The sequence below is a fragment of the Mytilus edulis genome, chromosome 13 (genome assembly GCF_963676685.1).
Source record: "Mytilus edulis chromosome 13, xbMytEdul2.2, whole genome shotgun sequence".
Taxonomy (NCBI): domain Eukaryota; kingdom Metazoa; phylum Mollusca; class Bivalvia; order Mytilida; family Mytilidae; genus Mytilus; species Mytilus edulis.
Window position 1 is genome coordinate 53,791,072 of NC_092356.1, and position 22,766 is coordinate 53,813,837.

The window sequence follows — 22,766 nt, forward strand, 5'->3', positions numbered from 1 at the left end:
TTTATGCATATCATTAATGATGTGTCAAAAGGCAAATTAGCCTTTATTATTCAAATATTATAATTAGGTAAGTGTCGTTTAATAAATGTCAGTCAATGAAATTATTTCAAATTAAATATGTTATTTGGGTAAATTCTTTAAAATCTAATTTCTGCTATAATCCTAATGATTAATTCTGTTCTGTTTATTTTCATAGTTTTCTCAGCTGTCATTTGAGAAAAAAACCGCCTGAATTTCTTTAATCGTTTAATTCTGATAGTTTATTTGAAAAGATGAGGCATTACTGTTTTTCTGTGGTTATTTCGCAACAATTCTGACATTTTCTTATGCTAAACGACCGTTTCGAGGTAACTATATTTCATATATCATGTTTAAGACACTTTATATGTTACCTGTTAATGGTTTTTTTCCAGATTGTTTGGAAAAGGCAATGTTCATGATATTTGTCATTTCCCTTTTTCAATTTGCTTAACTACTTCTGTAACCTAGCTATTCTCACATCTGATTAGGACTTTTCAACTGAGTTTGTCTGTGCGTATTGCTGTGTTTTATATTTTTCCACATAGGCTAGAGATATAAAGACCGGTTGAGAAATAAAAAAAACAATATTTTTTGCGCTGTTTTAGTTTGCAATATTGTTTAACAGTCAAATGAGACCCGGCTACGGGTGCGATATGTTCTCGCTGCTTTGAAGACACATTGACACCCTTAGGCTAGTTTATTTTGCTCTTATCTCAGGTTGTTGTTTATATGACACATTCCCAGTTTGAAATCTACATAAAGCCTAAATAGCTGTTAAAGAATATCTTATGAAAGTATGACATAATTATACACTTTACACACATTTTGCTTTCAGATCGCCCACCGTTAGTGGCATTAACAAAGACTGGCATTTCGATGTTCGACAGCGGAACTTTTAAAGAACATGTATTGTATACAAAAAGTCACAACAAAAGTTCCTTAGGATCTTTTGATATTCATTATGAAATACAAATGGTTCTTTGGACAGAAGGGGTGTTTCTAGATTCTGGACTCTACAGGTATATATATGCCATAGAAAAATTAGTCATTGCATGTTGTTAAGGCATTATGGAATTTACACATTTGTATATGACAAACAAAGATGATATCTTTTAACAGTCTATGCCATTTCAAAAGACTACTTACCGTACATTTCTCGAAAGAGTAATCCAAATTATAGAAGAGGAGGTCATCGACCACGAACTAATGACTCATACGGGAAAAAAGATAACGAAAACAAACACAGGGAAAATAAATAAAGCTTGATTCAGATAGTATGGCTAGATTAAAACACACCATATGGAAAAGATTAACAAGTTTTATTGAACACAACCACTTTTGCCTATCTTGACCACATGTTGTATCAATGAAATATACATAAAAGAGTCAAGCTTACCCGCAATATGATGACACGACAATACTAACAGCATACAATTGTAGATTTGGGTCTACTGTTGCTAACTCAAACAGAATGAATGTGGGATATACTTTGATCGTAACAAAGCTTTGCAGATTTCCAAAGAGCTATTGTCAATTTCCCTGAATTTGTTTAATATACAAAACGTCAAAACTTGAGGTTTATGCTGAAAAAAATCAAAACTAGCTATATATTAACATTTCAAAATAAGTTCAGTTTAATTATCTTCAAATATGTAAGCATACTCGATTAAACTAAAGAAAATGTGAAAATGAGATATTTTACTAGGTGAGCGATACGTGATCTAGGAAGCTTCTTGTGTGTATGTTTGCATTATACTGCATCTTTATCAACTTTGTATCTATACATATATCTATTTATACATGTATTCATCAGTCCATTCATATTTTGTTTTGTTTTGTAGCCACCAAATACGATCAGCAATAATATCAAATGAGACATTTTCCGACATAAAAACCATACATTCTGGCAGCTTGGCAACAGGGGTCGTTGTAGATTGGATAAATAATAAGTGCTATTTTGGTATTTTTTTAACAAGCGATATATTTGTTGTTAATCTTGATGATGGGACAGACAAGAAGCTTTTTGTACTAGTGGAAAATACGTTTCGTGTTGACCATCAATTCCAAATCGACCCAATTAACAGGTATGCTTGATAAAGAATAAAGGAAATAATTTAAATTACGCTTTCAGAAAATGATATTTAAAAAAAATACCAAAGATATAGATGCATTTATACGAGATAAATTTAAGCTTACAATTAAAACAAACAAATCATTGATGAAAGTCAATATGCTCGCTTTATTAAAGTAAATGAAAAAAGATGTTGCATGCGTGAACATTAAATTAATGTAAAAACAAATTGGCTCTGTCGTCTTTTGAAATTCAAAGACCCTATTGCAGTTTCCAACACAATTAGTCTGTTAATTCTCAAAATATCAAAAGAAAAAGAAAGCTTTTATGAAGTTTTAAGTGTTCACATCAATTAAATTAAAAAAATAACCAGAATAAAAACGTTAAGTCAATTGTTTCCTTTTTCAACTTTGATTTCTACCTTATTATAATATTTCAAATTTCATATTATAAATATCAAAACCCTCAACATCAACGATGTAATAAAAAGGTAAGCAAACTTATGTATTAACTTAAGAGGACGAGCAAGAATCAATGCATATGTTATCTTAGAAAATGTCGGCTAACATATGAGCTTCTTTAACTCTAATGATATCTTTTAGGTTCTACATTCGAGCTTCTGTGCTTTCATTTTGCATAGAACTGATGTTGCGGTTTTAGCTAATTCTCCAATGTATTTGCCAAAGACATGATATTGTTTCGGTATCAATCTTTGTCTTATCTTATATAACTATATGTGTCAAGTAATCACACCATCAGTCGTTATGTCTAATTACAAATAATTTTAATTATTTCACACAATGGTATGTTGTGGCCTGTTATAGCTGATTAAACAGTATGGGATTTGGGCTTTTTTAAGCTTCAGTTAACTCTGTTAGAATACTGCCCCATTTGTCAATATTATCACATTGTCCTTTGTATCATAAGAGCACTTGTATGGTTCATTTCCAGATAAATAGTTCATCTATTTGTTTACCTGATTTTTATGTATTACTAATCATAATGGTTGTATTCGTAAAATTTTGTCGTATTTTTCTCATAAACTACAAACAAAGGCCTACTGGAATGTGTTTCAAGCTCGATGCAAGCATTCTATAATTAAATTTAAAGTTATGATAATATTATTGATAATATCAAGGACATTGAATTTGTTTTCCAGTCAGGACAAAAGGTAATGATCACAACAAAACCAAGACAGGCAATCATTTATTGATAAAAACAATCCTTATCACCATACCATTGATTTCATACAGTTATAATTATCATTGTGACTTTTTATTATATATGCCCTTCTGAAGCATATTGAGAGTATTACTAGTTGCATTGTCTTTTGGTTTTTTGTTACTCTTCGATGTCTCTGTTCTTTCGTTAACCTACTCCTATAGTTAATGTGTTCCCTCAGTTTTAGTTTGTAACCCGGATATGTTTTCTCTCAATCGATTTATGACTTTCGAACAACGGTATACCACTGTTGCCTTTATTTTAATTTGGACAATTGCAAACGAATGGCACGCGTTTAAACGGAATAGGCAACACTCATCACCTTTACTTGATACAACAGTGTAACATCACAACATAGAAAGACACACTATAAAATATCATTTGAAACGGCTTTACTTAATTCAAACAAACACGTACATATTCACTGAACGAATAACTTTGATCTATGACATAATCTAAATAAAAAATCAATAAAATAAGGGGTGAGATAAGAAAAAATTTCAGAAAGTCAACCCAAATGCCACACTATGTCAATGTGATGCCGTCAAATAGAATAATGTACATAAGTACATGGAAACATTTTTTTGATAGCCAACGTTTTTTTTTAAACCGATGTTTGAGAAGGAATTACTGCAAGGGTTCGAGTTCTTTTACAAAATTTCTAACCCAAAGCTTGCGATAAAGGTATTTTTTTTCTTGAAAAGACATAACAACATAAAACAACTGAATGATATGAACAATTGTGTAATAAACCAAAACTGAATAAATGGGAAAGGGAATCAGTTCTCTTTTTCAGACAACTTTCTAAATATACATTTATATATTTATTTTTCATGTGGATATTTAACCACGTGCTGAAATTTTTAATGTCTTAATTGATAAATTAATCCTGAGAGAATAGTTATAGTTTAGGGTTGAACCCAAGTTGTACTTATCAACTACAGCCATTTTGTTTTATTTGCTTTAGGCTTGACATGCTTACTTTTGTAACGGTTTAAACATGTTTGCAATTGCTTGTGTTCATTTATATGAAAGTGCATGCTACTTTATGCTAAATTGTTTTTTTTTTGTGCTGCTCTGTTCAATTAGTTGGTTATTTATTTTGTTATTGTAGTACATTTTGTACAAGAAATTTGCATCCTCCTTATAAATGACCAACATACATGACATATAAAAGGAAAACATTTTAAAGTGTCAAAATATGTGTGCATTGTATGGTTATGAGACAAATGTCTTTCTTTGGACAATAGTGAAAAATTTAAAAAAAAATATAATACCCTAGGAATTACTAAAATAATTATATAACATTCAAAATAAGACTTTGATAATAGCCATAGAATTACTATACTGACTAAAACCTTGACTGAAACATACATGTTTGCAATCTTACAATTAAGGGGAGATAATATTTTGGATTATCTCTCTTTGATTGTTGAAATTTAGTTTGAGTGGGTATACATTTGTTAGTTTTTTTCTCCATTAACCCCTTTCTTTGGAAACAGGTAATCCCAAATTTGTTTTTATTTATAAACAAAAATCAGAAAACATATCATAATATGACAATCATGATTGTTGTTACTCTTGCTTTTTTTATTTATTTCAATTCTTATGATGTTTGCACAATGTTTTATAAAGATTTATTTATGCATGAAAGTAGATTTATATACCAACTTGTTTATTCATATATAATATTACAGCTTTGTGTTTTCATTGACAGTTGTATGAGTCAAGGTGTAATTAAAAGAATGAAAATCATAAATGGAATGTTTATGCTTTATCTAAGCTATTTAAATGACTAAGGATTCATTAAAAATTTTCTCATACAACTGTCAAGGTTTGAATTCTAGAGAGAAACGGAAAGATGTATTCGAATACTTGAAATCAAAGCTCGTCATATTTACTGTCTGCAAGACACACACTTTACTGAAAAAGATGAATCATTTATTAGAAACCAATGGGGAGGAGAATGCATTTTTAATTCTTTTGCTTCAAATCAAAGAGGAGTTGCCATTTTATTTGCAAATAATCTTGAATATAAAATAAATAAGATAAAGAAAGATGATAATGGAAATTTTCTTGGTGTAGATATTACAATTGAAGGTAAAAATATAACACTTGTTAATTTATATGGACCAAATAATGACTCACCATCTTTTTATAATAAAGTTAATGAAATAATAGAAAACTTTAATTACCAACAAGTTATTCTGACAGGAGATTTTAACTTAGTTCAAAATCAGGCATTAGATACATATAACTATCTAAATATAAATAATCCAAGAGCAAGAGAAAAAATCTTTGAACTTATTGAAACTTATGATCTAATTGATCCCTTTCGAGAATACTACCCAGACAAGAAACGATTTACATGGAGAAAAGTTAATCCCCTGAAGCAAGCTAGGCTTGATTTTTTTCTTATATCTCGGAGTTTCTATCAAAATGTAAAAGAAGTAGAAATTCAAAACAGCTATAGATCTGACCATTCACCAATAGTTCTACATTTTAAAATAAGTGATTTCAATATTGGGAAGGGTTTGTGGAAATTTAATAATAGTTTATTATATGATATAGAATATGTTAAATCTGTTAAAGAAAAAATAAAACAAGTAAAAGATCAATATGCAACTTTAGTATACAATAGAGACTCACTAGACCAGATTGATTGCTTAGATATTCAATTTACAATAAATGATCAGCTGTTCTTAGAAACATTAATGACAGAAATTAGGGGTAAAACAATTTCCTTTGCATCATATAAAAAGAAAGAAAAAAATAAATTGGAAAATGCTTTAGTAAATGAAATTCAAAAATTAGAAGAAAATATACAAACCACAGAAGCTCTTGAAGATCTCAACCAAAAGAAATCTAAATTACAAATTTTAAGACAAGAAAAAATGCGTGGTCATTATGTTCGCTCAAAAATGCAATGGATAGAAGAAGGAGAAAGATCCTCAAAATATTTTCTCAACTTAGAAACTAAGAACTTTGTTAATAAAACAATTCCAAGACTAGTCAATAATGAAGGCTGTTTAATAAACAAACAAGAAAATATTTTATTGGAAGCTAAAAACTTTTATAAAAATTTATATTCAAAGAAAGATACAATAAATAGTGTTGATCTCAATAAGGAAATTCCATTTTTAGACGTTCCCAAGTTATCAAATGAAATAAGGGATACCCTTGAGGGAAAAATCTCCTATTCAGAATTAACAGCTGCTATTAAAAGAATGAAAAGTAACAAAAGCCCAGGATCTGATGGATACACCAGTGAGTTTTTTAAATTCTTTTGGATAGATTTAGGTAAATTTGTTCTTAGATCAATCAACTATGGGTATAATATGGGTGAAATGTCAGTATCCCAAAAAAGAGGGATAATTACTTGTATACCAAAGGGAGATAAACCAAGACAATATATGAAAAACTGGCGACCAATAAGTCTTTTAAACACAATATATAAACTCGGGTCTAGCTGTATAGCAGAGCGTTTGAAGTCTATTTTATCACTTCTAATAAATAATGATCAAACAGGGTTCATTCCTGGAAGATACATTGGTGAAAATACTAGACTAATTTATGATATTTTATTGTATACAGAAGAACATGATATACCTGGTATTCTCCTCCTTATTGATTTTGAAAAGGCATTTGATTCAATTTCTTGGAGTTTTATTGAAAGTGTTTTAGACTTTTTTAATTTTGGACCTTCTATTAAACATTGGATCACTACTTTTTATACCAAAACTCAATCTGCAGTAACTCAAAATTGCCATCTCTCAGATTTTTTTGAGATTCAGAGGGGCTGCCGACAAGGGGATCCCCTATCACCCCATATATTTTTACTATGCGCAGAAATACTTGGTATACTTATACGAAATAATGACAAAGTTAAAGGAATCACTATAGATGACTCAGAGTATCTCATCTCACAATATGCAGATGATACCTCTCTTATACTTGATGGATCACCCGAATCTTTGGATGCATCTCTCCGTACTCTAGATAAATATGCAGATTTATCAGGTCTTAATATAAACTTAGACAAGACCAAGGTTGTTTGGATTGGGAAGAAAAAGTTTAGCCAAGAAACTATGTGTGTTAAGTGGGGACTGGAATGGGGTTCCAGCAGATTTACACTTCTTGGGATAAATTTCTCAGTGGATATTAGTGAAATTGAAAATTTAAACTATAACCCCAGGTTGAAAGAAATTGAAAACATTATAAAAACTTGGACTAATCAAATACTCTCACCAATTGGAAAAATAACAGTGATAAAAACACTTATAATATCAAAATTAAACCATCTATTCCTGTCCATACCTAGTCCAAATAGCACAAAGCTTAAACATTTTACTGAAAAAATATTTTCCTTTATTTGGGATAACAAACCAGATAAAGTCAATAGAGACACCTTATTCAAACCGCACTGTTTAGGAGGACTAAAAATGATTAATATTGAAAACTACATAAAAGGTCTTAAACTAACCTGGATAAGAAGAATAAATAGAAATAATTCAAAACTAGTAAAACTATTCCTCTTTTCAGAAAATCTGAATTTTTTGGAAATGCAATTTCTTGGTCCTTATAAAAAGTTGAATAATCCATTTTGGAAAGAAGTATTTGATGCTTGGCAAGATCTTCAAAATGTACAAAATAACTCTCAAATTAAAACATGCCCCTTATGGAAGAATGATGGAATAAAGATTGGTAACCATTCAGTATTATATAAAGATTGGACAAAAAAAGGGGTTTGGCTGATCAATGACTTGTTACAGGAAGATGGAAACTTTATGACCTTTGATCACTTTAATAATGTATACAATATTAAAACTAATTTTCTCACATATCAAGGCCTAATTTTGTCAATAAAAAAGTATTTAAAAGAATATCAAATATGTCCAAATGACTTAAAGAGAGAAAACGGTCCAGTTTTGCCCTCAGTATTAAAGGTTTTTTTTAAATCCCAGAAAGGTTCAAAAGATATGTATAATATTTTGAATGGTAAAAAGTCAAATCCTAAACAAAAATGTGAACAAAAATGGTCATTAATTCTCAATGCGAACTTCAATTGGAAAAATATCCATGTATTGCCCTTTTATATTACAAAAAAATCAAAATTGCAGTGGTTTCAATACAGAATAATACATCGAATTTTAGGCACCAATGAACTTCTCCTTAAAATAAAAATTAAAGATACAAATATTTGTAGTTTTGGGTGCGGAGGGGTCGAAACAATAGAACATATATTCTGGACTTGTCCTTATATATCAAAATTATGGGAAGACCTTGACTCCTGGATATTTGAGAAGACAGAAATAGAACTAACTTTAAATATTGATTTGGTTTTATTTGGTATTTTAACAAAAACCGATAAAAATGATATAAGAAACATAATACTTCTGTTAACAAAATTCTACATTTATAGAAGCAAATTAGCTATGGAACAAACCAATATAATAGCACTTAAAAATTATTTAAAGGAAAACTTATTAATAGAAAAAAATATATTCTATAAAAATAAATTACTCAGTAGGGCAGAAAACTGCTGGAACCCCTGGACTCCTTTATTATCATAAAAACAAAAAACAAAAACCAAATAGACTCCACATATAATGTATATATTTCGTATCCAAACAACCTCTGTCTTAAAATCATTATCTGCAATGTATCAAACTAAAACTACTGTGTCTATTAAATAATATATTATATATCTTCTTTTTAGTGTATATAACTATTATGCATACAAAAGTGTGTAACTTATTATGTTTATGTGCAAATAAGAAAAAAAAGAAATTTAATACAAAAAACAATATATATATATATATTTTTCTAAACCTGTGCATTTGTTATACAGATGTTTGGAAATCTTAATAGTAAACTTCTTTCTTTTTGAAATTACTGACATGGTATATTTTTTTTATTTTTTTCCAAATATTGAAAATTGAATGTATAATACTAACAAATACTAACAACTGTATAAATATGATATTTACTAATGTTAACGAGGCCGGGATAAGGTACCGGTACTTGATGTTTTAAACTAACAAATGTACAGATTTCAATAAAATATGATAAATTTAAAAAAAAAAAAAAAAAAAAAAAAAAACTGAATAAATGACATAATTTCCAAAGGTGGGAATAAACATATACCACCTCTCTCAATAAACAAATTACAAAATGTATAAACAAACAAATATTGGACAATAAAAGATTGAAATCATCATCACATGAAATTCCATTTTTTTCAATTTAGAAATAAATACCTATAAATATAGATATGTTCAAGAATCAAGGGAGAAGGCGGGTGGGAAATTAAAAATCTTCACTTTTCTTAACTTAAATTGCGTCCGCTATCATTCAGTGCTACTGCGAGAATGCTGGCTAATCTAAACACATGTGAGGAAATAACATACACTCAATCCTCATTTGTAAATTAGATATCATTAAACAATGATACTAGTAATTTAATATTGACCCTGAACGTGAGATGACCATATACTGACCTTGCCTGCAATCAAATTTTTACAAAATTTACAGACAACCCCATACGAATATTGCTCATGATAAGAATAATTTCTTCACAAGAATGTTTTCATGTGCCATAAAATAATTTTGTACAGCAACGGAAAACGTGAACATTTTTTACAAAATAAACAACTGTGTTGTTTATAGTACGACAGCAGTAATGAAAATTGATAGTTATACTAAACAATTATCAAATCTGGTATATATTAAAAATAAAAAGACGAGATATTCATTTTGATAAATAAATATTATATGACAAAATGCATTACAAATTGTATCAACAGGTAACAAAACACGAAAGTACAATTTCAGAGTACTCGCCAGTTATTATAACCTAGTCAAAAGCCAAAAACAATTAATATAAAAAAAAAATCATGCATCAAAGACTAAAATCACCTAAAACACACCCCAGGGATTTAGTATTTTGACGTCATGGACAGTCAAAGAAGACATGACTTGTCTAATGCCAAAAATAAATGTATCGACAGCAGTAGGATAGTTAGGATTTAAATTATATATAGAAAATTCGTAAGGGTTCCGCGGAACCCAGTGTCTCGCTTACTTTTAGTCGCAAGTTCAACAAGAATGAGATTTTACGTACGTTGTATCTTTTCGGTTCTTATTGTTTTGATTTGAGCAACACTGATGTGTCTTGTGTAGACAAACAACGCGTATAAGCTTGGTTTCGTGGACGAACTTTGTATGCAAACTTAATGCAATTTCGATAGGCAATTTCCATATACCTAGCCAGGTGTGTTATTTCCAAAGATGGAATGAATTATTCTTAAAAGTATCTGAAGCAAGCTATGTTAGCTGCAATTTATTTATGAATAAATATAAAGTGCTTCTGTATTAAAAAAAAAAGAATGATTTTTTATAACTTTGAGCAAAATATCAATCCTTTATTGCATAGACTGAAAAGCATGAAATGAGAAAATTTGTGATTTCATAGAAGAAAGGATACTTATATTCATAAAGAGGGTATTTGCATATCTTAGTTATGGAGGTCGATTATAAACAGTCGCCATTGCCAACTACAGGGACAGCCTATGAATCTTGTAGTTGATATTGACAGTCTGGTTCCGTTGTCTTTGCCATGAATTGTATTTGTTTTTGCCCTAGAACATATTGAGCAAAGCGTTTAATTGGTTGATTGTTTGTTTGAGGACTTATCAAGGTTAGATGAGTTCATGATGCACAATTTAGGCTCATGGGCTACTAATTTTTTTTGTGATATACATCTTTGAAAATACTGGTCAATAACTTAATGAAAACAGTATAAACATGACAATATCCGGTGATACACTCGCAACGAGGAAAATTTATTCAATATAACAATATACTTCTTTTCTTACTTATTATTACGGTTGCACATGTAGTTGTAAACTCTTGGATTATATGTTACATCCATCTTATATTGAACTTTGAATTCATTAAACAATAACAAAATTTCAAAACCATTTTAATTTTAATTTGTCTCTATGTATTTTTATCTCTCGGTAATAAGATATGTTAAAAGGAATTATAACTATAAAGGACTTCAGGTTTTTCCAATGTATTTACCTTCCGTTTCTATATTCGGCTACAAATATAATAGATTACGTCAGAAACAGTTTTGAACGAAATTTAATGCGCAAATTAAGATAAGCATCAGTATTTTTCTTTATGATTTTGTCTCGGAACTACAAAACCTGTCGTTTCTAAAATCGAAGATACATTTTGCGGATACAAATCATACAGTAAGTTATCAGTCTAGAAAGAAATTTAATTCAAAATTAAAATGCCATCAAGATTTAATTTCGTACATGCTTCCGCTTTGGAACAAAAACAAAACAACTCCCTAGTTTGATATATTTTTGATACTCATGATCAACTCTGTAGAAACAAAGTTGTAATGAAATGAATTGGTAGACCTATTCTTTTTATCCGATTGTCAGAAACAATATTTTTCATAGAGTCATTAATGTTTTATTAGTAGGAAAGTAATTTATTAGGGATAACAGATTTTTACTTGGCATTAAAATTACTCTGTTTGCATGGACACAAAACTTTTAAATCGCCTGAAATCAACTAGTGGTATTTTCATCCATAGTGTGTGAAGTTGAATCGAATTATGTTTATATGCAAACGACTCTTTTTACTACAACATAGCATTGCCAAAGAGGTTATCATGGTCACATTTACTTTGGATAATAAAATAACGGTACTTATATTCATGGCAAGGTACAGCTTTATTCCAAGTATTTTAATGTGGCATAAAATACTTCCAGATACTAAGTATACAAAACAAGAAAAGTAACAACAAACACAAATACATATTGGAAGAAAATTTGCTTATCATAATGCCAAGGATATTTCCATGTCATGAATATAGACATACAATTTTATATTCAAAATGTGAAACAAATAGCAAGATAAGAATACAATTTCTAGTGGTTAGTGACTTCGATAATGATTAATATATCAGTCATGTAATGCGGGGTTCACACATTGCCGATTATTTCTCCCGTATGAGATCAGACAGCGATACGACACGAAATTTAAAAAAGTCGGAATACTATCCTTAATTATCTGGAATGTCCTATCATTGTCTGAACGCAGTCGTTTTAGTTCGTAACAGATTCCTACGGTTCGTGAAGGGTCCGAATAGCTCGGCGACGCACCCAGACAGTTATGTGCGTCCCGTAACATTCGGGGATTTTGTGTAGTCGGATAACAATCGTGCCGATGTCGTGACAGATTCTGCTGTATCGGATCAAAATCCTAACGATGTTCTGTGTATTCCGGACGGTGTCCTGTGGAACGGGAATGATCTGGAGAAATATTTCATTGCTGTTTTTCTGCCGATTGAGTTCAGATTGCATCCAGATCTTGTCGATTGCGAACCGTTGTTGCCGAAACAGTTCCGAAACAGTCCCGTTATTAATACGAAATTCGTCAATGATACCCACGTCAGAGTCCCGACAATTACAGAATACAATACGACTGAGACAAGACAAAGCCATTTGCAATGCGATAGAGCGGACCGTGATAGGATTACGTTCCGACAGTACCCGATCATCCCGAGTATGCGGACAAATTTCGAACGGATAACTTCCGGCAGCGTCGGTTCACTGTCTGGTCACTGTCTGATCTCTGTCGGATTACATTCGATAGAATCGGGACGCAGTCGTGACAGACTCGGTCGAATTTTACCAGGAGAAAGATACAAATTGGATTAGCAGCGGATTGAGAACGGGACTTTCGGGATAAATTCGCTTGGAAGCGGTTGAATATCGACGCTTCCTGAACAATATCTGATTGTTGTCGTGATTAAATTATTTGTTGTACAAATTTTAATTAAAGTTTGAATTTCCATTCACGATTCACAGGATCTTGATCAGACTTTTGACAAATTTTAATCGGGAATGGTCCTGTCAAGGACGGCAGTAAAAATCGTGAATGTGTGACCCCAAACAGGGAACCAGAAAAAATGCAAAAAAACAAAAATTAAATCAACAAGCAGATAATAAGAAATTAATTTCAATAGACCAAACTGATAAAGTATAACGCACTTTATAACAATACCACTAAACCAATCTAAATGAAATGTTTTGCAGTATTCTGAGAAATGGTTTTACTTTGTAGTCACGAATTGTTCGTGAAACATTTTATGTTTTAAAAGAACGAATCTTCTGTATGAAGACAATAATTATGTGGACTTTTGAAGCCCAAACTTTGAATCGCCTTAAATACATAAATGAAAGACCGAAAAACTAAACCAATACAGAACGACAGGATTATGAAATGATAGAAAAACTTTTTGATGACATATTTTTATTGGTTATTGTAAAAAATTAACTTAGAATATCTTACATTTTCATCCATACCCAGTTTACCCTTATTACTTATTATGATATGGATCGTTATTGAATATTACGCAATTTGATTAGATTAAGTTATTATTAGTTTACATTCAAACTCTCTATTCTTTTCGTACATTACTATTGATTAAATCAGAACGTGCATGAATGTGACAGTAATTAAAATGACCTTCAAACTGGACACTGGATGAGTCCATGTTATGTTTAATAATTAAATGAAAGCATAGGTATTAAAAGTAAGAATTTCCAATTTCCCTATATTCACAAAATTTTCCAAATACACCATAGATAGATAGATTTTAATAGCCAGTTGCAGAGATAAAAAGAAAACGTTAACAAATAAGACGTTTATTCCAATCAACAAGTCCTTTTTCGAAAAGAAATGCAGAATTACATTTTACGCTCGGCTACGCCAGGTAAAATTATTATTTATCTTACAATTTTTCTTTTCTTCAGTCTCCTTAGAACATATTTTAATTACAATTAGTCCCAAACTAAAGAAGTCATTAGATAAAGTCAAAATATGTCCGATCTACCTATTTTTGTTAAAAAAAAAAAGTCAATACGATCGTTTCTGCAAAAAAATTAAACAAATGTTTTTTCATTACGCCTCAGATGACTTTTAAAATGTTTTTATCATTGAAAAAGCTCCAAATTATCTCCCTTTGGTACAAAAATGCCATTTTATTGCATTAAAATTGAAATATCGTCTTTAACTCATCGGTGACCTATATTTTTTTATTATTGTTTTCAAAAAACCTTTACATTAACTAAATAATTGTAGAAGTTTAGCGATTTCTGTAATTAAGTTCTTTTTTTATTTCGATATTACCTTTATTTCTCCTATTTGTTCAACAGAAAAAAGACCTTAACAAAAATGTATGGTTCTTTCGGCGGCAGATTGTGAGCTTAAATTGATATTTAATATTTGTATTTAGTTTATGATAAAGTTCATTTATGAAAAAATATAAAGAAATCCTATATTAGGAAAAATAATTGATTTAGACCCGAGAGCCCTCTTAAGGTCAATTTCGTCTACCTCACAAAAGGCACTATAGCAAGCAAGCTAACTAAAGATATTACCTTTAGCTACTCACTCAATGCAATCGACTGTAATATTATTTCATTTATATATAAAGAGGAGTAAAATCTGTTTATTTTGAGAAACCCTAGTGATGAGCTCTTTACTAAAATTGAGAAAGGAAATGGTGAATATGTCAAAGCGACAACCACCCGACCATAGAGCAAACAACAGCCGAAGGCAACCAATGGGTCTTCAATGTAGCGAGAATTCCCGCACCCGTAGGTGTCCTTCAGCTGGCCCCTAAAATATGCATAATAGTACAGTGATAATGGACGTCATACTAAACTCCGAATTATACACAAGAAACTAAAATTTAAAATCATACAAGACTAACAAAGGCCAGAGGCTCCTGACTTGGGACAGGCGCAAAATTGCGGCGGGGTTAAACATGTTTATGAGATCTCAACCCTCCCCCTATACCTCTAGCCAATGTAGAAAAGTAAAAGAATAACAATACGCACATTAAAATTCAGTTCAAGAGAAGTCCGAGTCTGATGTCAAAAGATGTAACAAAAGAAAATAAATAAAATGACAATAATACATAAATAACAACAGACTACTAGCAGTTAACTGACATGCCAGCTCCAGACCTCAATTAAACTGATTGAAAGATTATGTCTTCATCATATGAATATCAGGTACAATCCCTCCCGTTAGGGGTTTAGTATCATACTATCATAAAATATATGAGAAGAACATACCCCGTGTCATGCCAACAACTGTTTTTTTAGAAGTAAATGTGTTTAGTTCCGATGCAAAGACCCTATCAGTGAATCAATGTTAAAGCCAAAATATGCAATCTTTAATGACCTGACAACAGTATCGTAACTATATCCCCTTTTAATAAGTCTATTTAAAGGTTTTGTTAGTTTCTGAGGAGAATACTGACATTTTTGTGCTTTATAAAGAATATTTCCATAAAATTTTGGATGTGAAATACCTGAACGTATAAGATGTCTGCATGTTGAGTTATATTTACGAATTATTTCCTTATACCGGTGATAAAATTTAGTAAATGTTTTGACCAGTTTGTGATATCGAAAACCCTGGTGTAATAATTTTTCAGTAATACATAAATTTCTCTCGCTAAAATCTAATACATTGTTACATACACGAGCGAATCGTACAAGTTGAGATATATAAACACCATAAGATGGTGACAAGGGAACGTCACCATCTAAAAATGGATAATTAACAATAGGAAATGAAAAATCATCTCTTTTATCATAAATTTTTGTATTAAGCTTCCCGTTTATGATATAGATATCAAGATCGAGGAAAGGGCAGTGGTCATTGTTATCATTAGCTTTATTTAAAGTAAGTTCTACAGGATAAATTTCTTTAGTATACATACTGAAGTCGTCATTATTTAGAGCCAATATATCATCCAAATATCTAAAAGTATTGTTAAATTTTTGTATCAAATGTTGTTTTGATGGGTCTTTGCTAATTTTAGTCATAAATTGTAACTCATAACAATACAAAAACAGGTCCGCAATAAGTGGTGCACAGTTAGTCCCCATTGGAATTCCAATAACTTGACGATATACGGAATCTCCAAAGCGAACAAAAATGTTATCAAGTAAAAATTCAAGTGCATAAATAGTATCAAAGCATGTCCAATTGACATAGTTCTTTTGTTTATTGCTACTAAAAAATGATCTAAAAGAGTTTGAACATATGTACTCGCATTCCGACTTTTTAAATGCCCAGTTAATTAGGGATGTGAATTTTTTCTTAATAAGAATATGAGGCAAAGTGGTATATAGGGTAGAAAAATCAAAACTTTGAACAGATTCAAAATCACCAATATATGCATGCAATTTATCAAGTACTTCCAACGAGTTTTTGACACTCCAAAAGTAATTAATTCCACTATTTTCAAAGGCCTTATTTGAACAATTTATTATCAGGTTTTTTATTGTACCAAGTGTACTAGTAAGTAAAACAGACAATTTAGTAGTTGAACAATGGCTGGAAGATGAAATAAATCTATATTTGTAAGGTTTTTTGTGCAGCTTCGGAAGCCAGTACATAGTTGGGACTTTCATTGTGTTTGGTTCTGCTTGTAAAGAAGTAGCTAAAAGTTTATGTTTGTTACAGATGTCGTTTTCTGAAAATGAAGTCAGTTGGAATGTTGGTGAATTCGTGATTTCCTTTTGCAGAACCTCTATATAAAATTTACGTCAAACAATAATGATATTATTAGCAGCTTTATCAGCCGGGACAAAAACAAATTCCTTGGCTAGTTCTGTTAGTTTATTTTTGATACGCGAAATAGGGTTTTTATAGTTTTTGTTGAGGGTAAAATGTTCTTTAAAATGTTGTATTCGAATATCAACTATCTTCATTACTGAATTAATAAAAGAGTCCAAAGATTTTTTGTCAGCTTTTTCCCGTTTTACCCATTTCAAACAGTAGGCGCGGAGTGAGTCGTTGATGATATTACGACACTCATTCCAGTTTATAGTTGACGGGGGACGATATTTAGGTCCTTTACTGAGGAATGATTTTAACTCTCGGTCGCGAACGATGTTAAGGTCTCCTGTTATAACATGGGAAATTGGTCCATAGGTGTATTCTGAATTACTGCAATTACACGACATAGGTGTATTTTCAGTGATATTTACATCTTTACACAATTGGCTATAATTAAACACATATTTTCGGGTAGATTTCTTGTAAATATAACAAATGAGAGGGAGTTCAGTATTATCAAAATATCCAGGAATTTGGTCTTTAACAGAATGGTCGTTAAAAATACCGGCAATATTTACAAAATCAAAACCTTTATTGACATACTTTATTTTAATAAAATGTTTTTTATGATCTTCAGGTTGATCAATTTTTGGAAACAGTTTAGAATAACAATATGCCATTATAATTTGGACAATTTCATACTTAGGACTGTAATATGAAATTGTGTTGCAATCCTCTAAAATTTTATTTAATTTATTTATAGGTAAAGAACAAAGCTTGGTTAACAGATAATGTCTGCCGTTGTTTTTTGAAATGGAAATTAGGTCCGAAATATTTGTATGGTTGGTCCGAAATTTTCTTTGATTGCGATTTTTTCTGCGTCCATGAGAACGATTTTTACGAACAGTTTTAGAAACTATATCCAAAATGTTAACAGAATCGGTTCTTGATATATTGCCAATTCCCATGATATTATCATTAAGACCGAGAGGGTAGACTGTCTGTAATTTTTTAATCCAATTTAATTCATTTATTTTTCGTGATCGTACAAACTTGGAATGAGATTCACCAGGCTGCTTATTTACTACTTCTAAAGGTTGAACTGTTAAATATTTAATAGGATGACTGTGCTTCTTAAGATGTTGATAAATGATACTTTTGAATTTATTGGGTCTTTTAAAACGATACAGGTGTTCTTGCGTGCGTTTAGATAAATATCGCCCAGTTTCACCTACGTACTGAATACCGCATCCCGGTTTGTTTCATGTGAGTAAATAAATAATACTGTTTGTTTTTCAAGTAATATCAGTTTCAAAATTTAGAGAAAATGTGCGACCATTAAATGTGGACCTTACTGTATTGTTGGTGGAAAGACGGGGACACGTAAGTCATTTTTTGGCATGACACTTATCGATAGAAGGGTAACCACGATTTTTATTGTTAAAAACGTTAGCTATAGTAGTATTTTTAGATAAGCGATTCTGAAGATTGAGACGTGTAGATACCCTTTGAACGAGTTTAGTATTTAATATTTTTCCATTTCTAAGCTTCATATTTGTTTTTTGGTATGTAGATTTATTACAAAGGAGCAAAGACTGGCGTCCAGAATATGAACCATCACACAGTAGATTAAATTGTGTAAAAATGATAAAACTGTTCGGCTCAAGACGTCAAATGCTTATTGTCATAAGTTACCCGACAAATTTAAAAAAGAAAGGGTATATCAAGGTAGCGACTGACGTCTGACTAAATAGATGAATGGGGCTGAATATTAAAATACTACTTTTTGATAGATATTCCTAAAGTAATGAACATAGAGAAGTTCTCGCTCGGACACACACTCCATAATCTAGTATAATATAAGAGCATAAACCTTAAGCACGGGGAGGCACTCTACTGTCTCCACACGGCACTAAAGACAACTCTTTACTTTACGACATATAATATGATACAAGTTTAATAATAACTGTACCTTATCTTTATAGAATTAACGGATATGGATGATACTGGGATTTTAAACGACGAGAGAAAGCAGACATTTTTATTGATAAATTGCTTAAATTTAAATGGAGCGTCCAAGGATATAATTAATTATAGAATATCTTGCTTCAAAACGATGGAAGCTATGTACTGTATTGCAAATTTAGAAAAAAGTCCAATGCGAGGTTATTTTATAGGTAGTCAAATTGAAGGCACTGCACTTATCGGTTCCGAGTCGGATGAAGATATCATGTTCGTTAATGAGGATATAACTGTTATTTGTGAAACAGATCGACATAAAGTGGATCAATTAGGAGAGCGTTTAAATAGAATGCATAGTACACAGGTTAAATCAAACTTTCCAATTGGTGTTATTACGGAAAGCGAGGAAACACCTGGATATGTACAGATAAGAGTTGTTGACGCCAAAACATACCACCCATTAACAGAATGTGATACAAATCCAATATCACATCTTTGCTATACTGACTCCAAGGGCTTTCTCCTTTTAAGTACAGAAAAACTTAAAACAAAAATTGGAATTGTAACTTCCGAACGATATAGCAATGGTCCCGCCATGACAGAAACATCTAATAAAGAGTTTCATTCTTCAGACCTTGTTTATGGACTTTATACCAAAGCTTGGCCAAAATCTGCGGATGAATGGCTATCAAGAAAACGAAGATATCTATGGCCACCGACGAATGTCACAAAGCTTGTTGACGACGGCTGTTTTCTTGTTCCAACTGGGTCTTCTTATGAATCTGAAACAATTTGGAGACTTTCGTTCGTTCAAATCGAAAAAGAAATGGTTTGGACTTGGTCAGCTATGCAGTATAAGTGTTTTATGCTTCTGAAACTTATCAAAAGAAATATATTACAAACAGTTTTACCAGACGTCATATCATCGTATCAACTAAAGACAATACTGTTTTGGGTGTCTGAGGAAACGGATCCATTGTTTTGGAAAACAAATAATATAAGAGAATGTTTCACTCGATGTCTGAAATTTCTTTTGGAATGCGTACAAAACGAAAATTGTCCACACTATTTTGTCAGAACAAACAACCTTTTCCGAGGAAAATTAAATAAAAGGCTAAAAGAAGAGCTGATTAGTATTTTATCTCGAATTTTACAGAATTTTTGGACTGAGGTTTTTAAAATCCCCAGTCTGTGTAAAGTAAGCGAAAACCTAGAAGGAGGAGAAATTGAATGCTTCGCTGATGTCCTAACAGCAACATTGCGACATCCAGCGTTATAAAATGAAATTATCAACTTGTATTTCAGTGTTATCATCAGCCTAGCGACATCAGCAATGAAGCCAGCCTTCAAGTTCCTCAGGACAAACGACATCGATATAGCTATCAAAAGTCATCATGAATATCGTTTGCTTATAGCAAGATTTTCCTTGACAGATCCAGAACATCTGGAACTTGAGCAACTCATTAATCGTTTAATCGATATAAGTTTGGGGTCACAGTTGAATTCGAAGGCCTGCAAAACCGAAAATAATATAGAAAAAACAAAATTGATACATGAAGCGGAAATTTTACTCAAACGAGGCATCAACCTAGACACTGCGTCAGGAAGACTTAAGTTAGCAACACTGTACTTCTGTCAAGGTTGCTATAAAAATGTGCGTAATCTTATCAATGAAGTTTTGTCGACTGAAGGAGTGTTTCAATTGAACGGATTTGAACCACAAAGTCCGAATATTTCTCCCGCCTATGCTCTTCGAATTATTTCTGAACAACCATGCCTTACATCAACACTACGAGACCATGGGGCTTTGGAATTAGTGTTTTTACCATCAGAAATCAACTCGGCTCCAGATCCAATTAAGTTTGAAATAAACAGGGCAGTACTAGCAGAACATGAATGTAGTCTTGACAATCCACTGAGTTGGGCTACTTTTGATGCTGATTTTTATGCATTGCTGTTGAAGTTTCTTATTCTGCACAAGCAAAATGAATATGGAGAAAGAAATGCAACTCTTTCAAAACTTCGCGAATCTGTAAAAAACAACAATTCGTTTTACAATAGAATTTCGGCCATGAATGTTGTTGGATACTGTCTCCAACTAGTAGGAGAAGTTCAATGGGCTCTTGATGTATTTCTAGGATCCCTAGTCTTGTTAAAAACTCACAATTCGGCTGCATGGCATCTGGCGCTTCTTGTGTGGAATGTATACAACTCATCCAAATTGTTAAATGAAAAAAAGGAAATTTGAGTATGCATTTTTCCCTGTGATTGCAAGGATTTTTAATAAATATAACTAATACCAATGTTAAGATTTGTAAATATATAGATTTGCTTAATATGATTGAAACATTTGGAACATTGTCAGGTTTGAAATTAAACAGAGCTAAAACTGAGGGTGTTTGGCTTGGGAAGCAAAAAAACTGCAAAGATAAACATGAAAATATTAACTGGACAAATATACCTGTAAAAAGCCTAGGTATATGTTTTGGTCATAATAAAAAAGAGTGTCAAAGATTAAATGCTGAAAAACTTTTAGAAAAATCAGCAAAAATTATTCTTAATTGGAAAAAGAGAAACTTAACCATGATAGGAAGGATAACAGTTACTAAATCATTAATTATTCCTAATATTACATTTTTAGCATCTGTCTCAACCATAGATAAAGAGTATTTAAACCAGTTTAAAAAAATGATATATGAATTTTTATGGAATAACAAAACAGAAAAAGTTAAACGCTCCGTACTAAGTTACGACAAATTAAATGGGGGATTAAAAATGATAAATTTAGAGAAATACATAGAAACAATAAAAATAGGTTGGATTAAAAGATTAAATGCAGAGCAATTCTTAAACTGGACGGTAATACCAAAATTTTATTTAAACAAATTTCTTCTTATATTGCAAATGAATCTGGATAGTATAAATTCAATACCAGATATAAAAAAGCTACCAGAGTTTTATCTTGATATAATCAAAGTTTGGATCAAGAACAAAAATAATAATAATAAATACCCAAAAATCTACAGACTAATCCGCCAACAAGTTATTTGGGGAAATCAGTGGATAAAATTTCAAGAAAAAACATTATTATTCCAAAACTGGATAGATAGCAACATAATATACATAAATGATATCATAGATGAATCTGGAAATATAACAGAAAGATTTATTAAACAAAAGCTTAATAAAAAGACAAACTGGATTACTGAATTTTTAGAATTAAAAAAAGCTATACCAAAAGAATGGGTTAAAATATTAGCTGAAAAATCAAGTTATTCTGAACATTCTAAAATAGAAATAAATAATGTAGAAAACAATTTACAAAATTTATATATAAAAGAAACTAGAGGTGCACAAATCAGATCCCGAGTCAAATGGGCAGAAGAAGGGGGAAAAAACACAAAATATTTTTTGGGTCTTGAAAAATCAAGACAAACTAAGAAAACTATTTCTGCCCTCAAAAAAAATCAAGGCAACATAGTTACAGATGCATCTGATATTCTTATTCTTGGGAAAAACTATTACCAAAATTTATATAAAAGTACTGAACCAGATCCTTCTGAAATAAAAAATTATATAAGTGAAACAAAGATAGATCACTCACTATCCAATACTGAGAGTGAACTATTGGGGGGCAATCTAACAGTAGAAGAATGTACAAATGCTATATTTAATATGAAACTAAATAAATCCCCTGGACTAGATGGTTTAAGTGTAGAATTTTATCGTACCTTTTGGTCATACATAAAAGAATCCGCAGTAAAAGTATTTAATACATGCTATGAAAAAGAAGAACTGACAACACTCCAAAAAATAGGTGTTA

General features: G+C 31.1%; 1 protein-coding gene across 2 annotated transcripts; it reads left to right on the top strand.

Moving 5' to 3' along the window:
* Positions 1 to 11,403: 11,403 nt before the first annotated feature.
* Positions 11,404 to 21,246, top strand: LOC139500602 (cyclic GMP-AMP synthase-like receptor 2). 2 transcript variants are annotated; one of them, XM_071289356.1, is made up of 2 exons: positions 11,404 to 11,574; positions 18,967 to 21,246. In XM_071289356.1, exon 2 carries the CDS (start codon positions 20,277 to 20,279, stop codon positions 21,189 to 21,191), a length of 915 nt encoding a protein of 304 aa, XP_071145457.1. In that variant the 5' UTR covers positions 11,404 to 11,574; positions 18,967 to 20,276; the 3' UTR covers positions 21,192 to 21,246. The 2 variants fall into 2 exon arrangements, with proteins under 2 accessions (XP_071145457.1, XP_071145456.1); XM_071289355.1 differs by having other exon boundaries at positions 11,437 to 11,574.
* Positions 21,247 to 22,766: the final 1,520 nt, after the last annotated feature.